At 39.5% G+C, this 8,230-nt stretch overlaps 1 protein-coding gene across 1 annotated transcript; it reads left to right on the top strand.

Annotated features, from left to right (window-relative positions):
• The first annotated feature begins 1,984 nt into the window (after window positions 1–1,984).
• On the top strand, window positions 1,985–8,107 carry phyh (phytanoyl-CoA 2-hydroxylase). Its single transcript, XM_050036564.1, has 9 exons — window positions 1,985–2,167; window positions 2,770–2,825; window positions 3,697–3,807; window positions 4,124–4,292; window positions 4,410–4,491; window positions 4,603–4,784; window positions 4,890–5,039; window positions 5,146–5,277; window positions 7,402–8,107. Exons 1-9 carry the CDS (start codon window positions 2,102–2,104, stop codon window positions 7,453–7,455), a joined length of 1,002 nt encoding a protein of 333 aa, XP_049892521.1. The 5' UTR covers window positions 1,985–2,101; the 3' UTR covers window positions 7,456–8,107.
• The last annotated feature ends 123 nt before the right edge of the window (window positions 8,108–8,230 follow it).

The raw sequence follows: 8,230 nt of genomic DNA, 5'->3' as shown, positions 1-8,230 counted from the left end.
TTAAGCACCACGCAGTAGAATACAAGGGGACTTCCTGTCCCGTTTCAAAATAAAAGCATAATTAGCGAACAATGACGTTTTCTATCACAGCTTTCAAAATAAAAGCACCAATGACGATTTTCACAGTTCCAGTCAAAGGATTCAAAATTAAAGTTACATAAATAACTAAATTCATTCTATAATGTCTAAATAGTCTTTACAGACCGTTATATATATGCAAGCATATATTCTCAAGGATGCATTTTGGCATATGTAATCCTATGACACATACAGTATGATATCTTATTTAATAGTAATTTCAACTTGGTTGTATATGGAAGCAAATAAGAGATATACTTTTTTAATTTCAACAGTCACTGAATACTTATTAGAATTTAAACATTACTTATATAAATATGTTTACTTTGAAGTATCTGAATTTGTTCTGAATAAAAATATTTTTCATGTGCACTTTTAAAAGTTGAATTTAAAACAATATTTTTTTTTTCATCATCATTCACAAATTCAGATCCAAAAATTCAGAGATCAGGATTAAATCTAAAAAAGATAAGATTCAGATTATTCAAATTCAATAAGACAACTTTATATCTCAAAAAAAAAGAAAGAAAAAAAAGAAAAGAAATAAAGTATTTTTTTCTTTTGGATCTGAATGTGTACCATTGAAATATATATGTTTAAATTCAGCTTTTGAAATTTCAAATTAATAAATAAAAAATTTGAAGAGGTATGAAGAGGCATGAGGTATGCTATGAATCCAGTGGTGTTTAAATTTCAATATTGAGTATTCAGTGGTTGTTCAAAAACAAAAACAAAAACAAAAAAATAAAATAAAATACAATAAAAACTTGGCTTAAATTTGCTTCCATACTTCCGCTCTGACGCTAGCACAGTGTAGTTAGCTTGACGAAGCAGTGGGAAGCGGCAGGAAATGCAGAGAAACGAAACAATGGTATCTTTATTTGAATAGTTTTCCTTTCTGCTCTTTCTTGTAACTCATTCTTCTACAACATTGCAACACTGTGGCCTTTCAGAGCTCTAACAATGCAATATTGTAGAAATGTTTCAAAATGCAGTTTCTTCCTTGGCAGGCAGTCTTCAATGAAATACTGAATATACAGGTAGTATATGTTTACACATATATGTAATTAAGACAATAAAACAATAAAAACTTGATCATTGAAAAAGAAAGTTGTGGTACAAAACACAAAAAGTTAAAATAGTCTGTCATTTAAGATCTTACATTTTAGTCGTAGCAAAATATATCACCTTTAAATTGTTCATTTAAAATAAAATTACTACACGGTGGTTGAAAAGATGGGTGTCACTAAAAAGTTAGAGATATGTAATTTCTCCTTCCCTAATTTATATCAAATGGATAAATATCAATATCAATGGCTGTGACACGCAGAAACAGATAAGTGGGGCATTGGGCATAAGTTGGACAGACAAGAAACATACCATAACTAACTTAAGTTTAATTTTTGGTTGTGTGGCACCACCTAGTGGATAATACCGACTACAGTGAATTTATTTTTTCAGGTGAACATTGGTTATAGAGATTACAACAAATAATAAGTTAATAATACTACTGGAATAATTTAAGTAAAAATACTGTTGCAATCTGAAATGATGACGGTGTTAATTGTTTAAAGGGTCATTTCACCTTAAAAAAATATAAATAATAATTTTTAAAAAAGACATTTCAGGCATTTCTGATTTCTAGTCATTCAGATTTTTTATTGGAGGAGGTTTTGAAATATCTATTTATAAATATTCTGATGTAAACCCACATTGGAGGTCAATGGAATTTGTGTTGTGCTGTCCAAAACACTCAACAACAAATGAAAAATGAATAAATAAATAAAAATAAATGAAATAAACAGCCACATCCTGTACTCAGTGATAATGCCGACATGTCAATGATGCTGGGACTGTTTACTCTGGTTGCACTGACCCCTATACACAGCACCCTGCACTGTACTGACTGTACACGGGTGTTGTCATCACTGCCCTTTGCTCAAAGGAAAGTCAGACCCACTTTCCTCTGGCTGTCCTTGTTTCACGTCACGGTGTTCACTCTGGGACTCAACCTGACTGGAAAATGTCTCGGGCTGCGGAGAGACTCAAATTGCTGATCAATCATCTTGATCGACCACCCGCCGCTATCGTATCCTTTTGTTGTCATGGTCCCGGATCGTCGACTCTGCACAGAGCGGGAACAGGTTAACCAGTTAGCCGGCAGCTGCGCACCTAGCGGCGGGCAGCTCTGGTGGGCTAGGCCGGGGTGCCGCTGTGGACCACAGGCCTCGGAGAAAGGAGGCGAAATAGAGGAGTAATTTACGGCGTACCATTGTTGTTTATTTATGTTTTTAACGTTAATAAATGTGGCTTTTACACTCATAGACAGTGTCATGACACCGTTAATTTGAACTGAGGCTGCAGCCATTGTTTCTGTAATGGTTTCTCTGAAAAGTAATGAGTCTCTCAAAACGGTTTGTAACCGTTATTGTAGGGTCTGGAATTTAGTCTTGTGCGGTATTTCTGTGGAGACATTAGCTTAGACCAACTTGCTAGCCTCTAGTCTGTTTCTAGGTCAGCTGGAAGCCTCTTAACTTGCGTATTGTATCTTTAATTAATGCGTGAAATTAAAACTTTGAATGCTTTCCAGTTTTTGTTTGTTTGTTTGGTTGGTTGGTTGTTTTTTCCGCACTGTCATAACTACCTGTCAGTTGTTAGTGCTTCCTGGTTTCCTTGACAGATATCCCTCAGAGAGCTGCCCCAGCTTCTGCTCAGACCTTCACCTACAGTCCACCACACAGACTGAGGTAGAGACACACCTTTAGTTTTAATTGACACTTTAATCTATGTTTACCTCTGGCACAGTTCTTCCAGTGCGTCCTTTGATCAGGTCTTAAATGCTCTACTTTCTAGCTCTCTGTGTGCAAATGCTGGTGGTGCATTCATTTTTATTTATTCAGACAACAAAACAAGCCCTATTTTTTAAGATAGTTACCTAAGTGGCAGTTTATGTCTCACGTTAAAAAGCAGCTCTCTGTTACGTCGAATAAAAAGAAAGCCAGCAGCTGGACTTGAATGCAACCTTCACATGCACACCCAGTTAACCAAAATGACCTGGCACAGCATCGGCTGAAACTCGGCATGCCGAAAGAAACAAGTCTGGCTGCATCTGGTTGCCCAACTCAACTGAAACTTGGGATGAATTTCGCCCCAGAATTGGGCCAGAAAACGTCCTGATTGCGGCTGCCGACACTGCCATCACTGGGCCGTTATCAAAGATGATCTGGCCCAGCATCGGCCCTAATTCGGCACGCTTGAAGAAATAAGACAGACCGCACTCAGTTGCTGCACTCGGCTGTGACTCGGGATGAATTACGCCCCAGAATCGGGCCACATAAATTGGCCTGATTGCAGCTGCCAGCACTGCCATCTCTGGGCCGTTATCAAAAATGACCTGGCCCAGCATCGGCTCAAACTCAGCATGCTGGAAGAAATAAGTCGGACTGCATCTGGTTGCCCATCTCAGCTTAAACTTGGGATCAATTACGCCTCAGAATTGGGCCAAACAAACTAGCCTGAGATAATCACTGGATACTGTCAGTCAGTCATTCTATAAACTAAACATTAAAGTATCTAACACATGGTGATACTGTTGTGTATTATCATTGCTTTTGCTAGATACACTTGTGATACCAACCTCCTGACCCCAGCACAACGACTCTTCTATGAGGGAAATGGCTACATCCTCATCAAGAATCTGGTGTCTGAAGAGGACATCGAGAGATTTAGGTAACCATCAGAAACTCTGACAACTGCAAAGAAAAAGTTTTCTCCCAGCACAAGCATGAAAACATCACAGTTGGTAACTGCAGTAACTGAACTTTAAACATCCAAAATACAATAACAAACCCATTACTGACAGCCGCGAACTTACTAAACATGAAGGACATCTCAGGATATGTTATTGTATATTTGTATCAAAAGTACATGTAAAATGTGAATCTATAAGTCCACAGTGACACAGGCAACGTGTTATAGTCCTACAGATGGATTATGATGTGCTGAATGTGATATATGTGTGTTTTTCTGCACGTGCGTTCCTCAGAAAGGCGTTCGAACGGATCTGTCGACAGGAAGTGAAGGTTCCTGGTCTGGTGGTGATGAGGGACGTGGTGATTGCTAAGTCAGAATTTGTTGTGGATCAGACAGCAGTCTCCAAACTCCAGGATTACCAGGAAGATCCTGAACTGTTCCGGTACTGCACCTTACCACAGGTACAACACACACACATACACACACACACAAGTATTAGTTTTGATCTGTTGGCTTAAGACTTGGTTTCAAAACCTCTTTCAGGTAATACTTGAATAAACTTTTCTTTTCTGTGTCAGATTCTGAAGTATGTGGAGTGTTTCACTGGACCCAACATCATGTCCATGCACACTATGCTGATCAACAAACCTCCAGATGCTGGTATGGAGCAATTAAATAGTGTTTACAACAAACTGCTTCTCATTTGATTAAAGTGAAGCTTTCTCCCCTTTCAAATTAAGCCTTATCCAAATGTATCAATTATTGTTTCAGGTAAGAAGACGTCTCGTCACCCAATGCATCAGGATCTGCATTACTTCCCGTTCCGCCCAGCAGACAGGATTGTCTGCTCTTGGACGGCAATGGAGAAAGTGAACAGGCAGAACGGCTGCCTGGTCGTCCTGCCGGGGACACACACCGGCACACTGCAGGAGCATGACTACCCTGAGTGGGAGGTATAAACACACACACACACACACACACTCGAAATTCTTCACGAAGCATGAAAACACCTGCTAGGAGGTACACACACACATGTGAACCGTCTCATTTGTCCTCAGGGCGGCGTAAACAAGATGTACCATGGACTGCGTGGCTACGACCCCAAGCTCCCCAGGGTGCATCTGGAGATGGAGAAGGGCGACACCGTCTTCTTCCATCCGCTGCTGATCCATGGCTCTGGCATGAACCAGACGCAGGGATTCCGCAAGGTACCTTCATCAGCTCACAGGATTTTTTATACTCTTATTTTTGTATACATGTGTAATACATTTATCTAGAGCAAGAGTGTGTGAATATGTGTGTGTGTGTTTCCAGGCCATCTCCTGCCACTATGCCAGCTCTGACTGTTATTACATCAGTGTGAAGGGAACCACACAGGAAAACATAGAGAAGGAGGTGAAGGACATCGCAAACAGGAAGTACAGTTTGGACGAAGTTACCTTTGCGGTAAGACATAATACGTTCACTTTTACAGCAGTGACAGTGAATGACAGCATGTAGATTGTTGATATTTAGCTTGTAGTTTCTAAATATGTCCGCCGTCGCGAGCATGCACTTAAAAGCTTAGTGCAATGAGAGGCCAGTGATGATAAAAAATACTCCCCTGGGGAAACCCAGAATCAGAGCTGACAGCTGAATAGAATTTGGACCAAGGACTGCAGTGAGATCAAGTATCAATGGGTTAAAAAGTCCTGGCCTATCTTTAGAGTCTTCACTATTTTTCATACAGTTTATACAGATAAAGAGGACAAATGAATACCAGCATGTAGAGTGTAGATATCTGGTGTCTAAGCTCTGATCTTGTCACTAAAGCTAAGTGCAATGAGGGGGCAGTGATAACAAACTTAAGGCAGCATGAACAAAGCCACACAATAGCTATCTGTTTTGAGTAATCCCCTATGTGTGGGTGTGGGTGTGGTCGCAGGTTTCATGTGGTTCCTAAACTGTCAGGTACAAGTAGGCCTGTCATGCTGAGGGCTCAGGCTAAATCCTATGTACAGAGAATGAATGCCATTGAACTCTCTTTTACTATGTAGTTTGACATTTTACTAACAGCTGACGTTACACCTTTTACCAGAATTCTTCTTCACTGCTCTAAAACAGTAGTTGCCAGTGCTGTGCAGGCTACTGTCTTAGAGCGGCGAAGAACTGATTTGCGGGAAAACTGACATTTTATCCTGGTGTGAAACTACTTAAAAGTTTATCAACTGTGGGAATATTTTGGATTTAAGCCGAATGAGAGAGGAGAGCCTATTATTAACATTCAATGTACAAGCCATTGATGCTCACATTCACACCTACAGCCAATTTAGAGTCATCAATTAACCTAACCTGCATGTGTTTGGATTGTGGGAGGAAGCCGGAGTACCCTGACACAGGGAGAACATGCAAACTCCACACAGCAGGGCTCCCTCACCCCAGGGTTTGAACCCTCCACCCTGGGTTTTGAACCCTCTTGCTTTGAGGTGACAATGCTAACCACTGCAACACCGTGCTGCCGTAGTGGCTAGTTAATCCATTTTATTTATTGTTTTTGTATGGTTAATTTTGTTAGTTTTATTTATTTAAGAAATTTTAAGAATGTTCACAATCCAGTTTGAGTATCTAAATATTCTTAAGAATTAAAAGTCCATTGCTCTTTGAAAGGGTGCACTTGCATTAAATTTCAGTGGAATAAAATGGTTTTAAAATGACAATAGTATCGTTTATCGCAAGTATTTTTTGGGACAACATATCATCTACCAAAAGTAGCTATCATGGCAGGCCTAGGTGCAAGGAGAGGAATGTTTTCTAGTGAAATCAATATGGGGACATTTTGAAAGTCAATGTTTGCTGGACACACTCCCAGTGATCCATCTGATGTGCAGCAGCAGCCCGAGCTGCTCCAGTAGCAGCTGATGTAAAGGGCACTTAAGCACATAGATTAACTTTCAAAGACAGAGAGGTATACCAACATCTATGTACTTTTAAAATCACACTTAGCACGTCAGCTATTTATAAAATGGTAAAATTACATGCATGTTATAACTCACAATAACAACATAACTAGCTGATGTCTTGTTGTTTACAAGCAGGAGATCTGTGAAGAGTATAATACAATCCCCCATTATATGACTGTCATGAGCTAATTTTACTTTGTGGTCGGCCTTTGCAAAGTGGTATTTGGGAGCTTGGAAGGCATCACAGGAGGAACAAAGTAGCATGTCACGGTTGTTATATGTCATAATCATACATATAACTGAAATTGAGCTCACCAAGCATGTCATAGTGATGAATTTACACTGCATGGTACGGCACGGCTCGAGTCAACCTGACCCACTCTTCTTTGGTTTTCCATTAGCAAAAACTGTGGCTAGTCCTGGTGCTTTTTTGGAACCACCTCTGTGGAGGTTCCAAGCGAGCTGAGCCAATAGGAGGTGGAGTTCAAACACTGCAGACCACCGCTTTGTCAGCGAGAATTGTCACAGGGACATAATGTTGTATATATGTGAAAGGAAATTACTCTTAATTCTCTCAGAGATGCCTCTGAAGATTTGTCTTTGTTGAACTGACCCTTTAACTCTGCTACAGGACATCTGGGCTTTCCGAGGCCGCCTTGTGCAAGGAGAGAGGATTTCACTATAAGACGTGCCACAGAAAACCTGCCACATCGTTGCAGGGTGACGAACCACAGGGCCGAAATGAGAGCAGATTTATATGGCGATTACATAAGAAGCAACAGGGCGTATTCTTATCATACAATCACTAATTTCCTTTAGTGATAGAGGAATGATAATTTTGTAGATCACTTTATTTGATTGATGCTTCAGAGTTTGTACCGACTGTTTACATTTAGGAAATGTAATTTAGAGCATGTTGTTCTAACAGAAAATATAAAGACAGGAAATACTGTTTAAATAGAAGTTGTCAGCTACCTCGTAACAGCCAGCGTGTGCATCATTGACCGTCTATTTAATTGTTTCATTTACCAAAACTATAACAGAAAGGGATGTTAACGTGATTCATGGCATGTTGAAGAAAAGTAAGTGTTGTGAGTGATAGAGGTAGAGTGAGGTTGAGACAAAGTAAACTGAGAGAGAATAATGAAATCAGTGTTGATTGAAGCACTTATTAATTATCACTAACAGAAGCCTTGACCTTATACTGCCTTATAATTATATCAACGTGTTAATGTTTGATGACGAGTGAATGGATGTTTTTGTTTTCTAGAATCTTCCTGTGACTGATGTAATGTTTTAAAAACAATAATAATAAAATGGCTGCTATATTAATGAGACCTTGTTTAGTTTTCTTGAACACACAAAGACACACACCTGCCTCCTTGACCTGTAATGTACTTTACTCAGTTATATACTTTTATAAATGATTAGGGATCCTCTGGTGTTGGCCAATTATATTG

The sequence above is a fragment of the Epinephelus moara genome, chromosome 23, assembly GCF_006386435.1.
Source record: "Epinephelus moara isolate mb chromosome 23, YSFRI_EMoa_1.0, whole genome shotgun sequence".
NCBI lineage: Eukaryota > Metazoa > Chordata > Actinopteri > Perciformes > Serranidae > Epinephelus > Epinephelus moara.
The sequence above is the reverse complement of the archived record's forward strand: the minus strand, read 5'-3'. Positions and strand labels throughout refer to the sequence as shown.

Excerpts from the sequence above, each read along its gene's own strand:
- phyh (XM_050036564.1), top strand. The coding sequence starts at position 2,102 with ATGTCTCGGGCTGCGGAGAGACTCAAATTGCTGATCAATCATCTTGAT. Across the intron at positions 5,040-5,145 it reads AGACGCAGGGATTCCGCAAG|GCCATCTCCTGCCACTATGC; the intron begins GTACCTTCATCA and ends GTGTGTTTCCAG. Across the intron at positions 5,278-7,401 it reads TGGACGAAGTTACCTTTGCG|GACATCTGGGCTTTCCGAGG; the intron begins GTAAGACATAAT and ends ACTCTGCTACAG.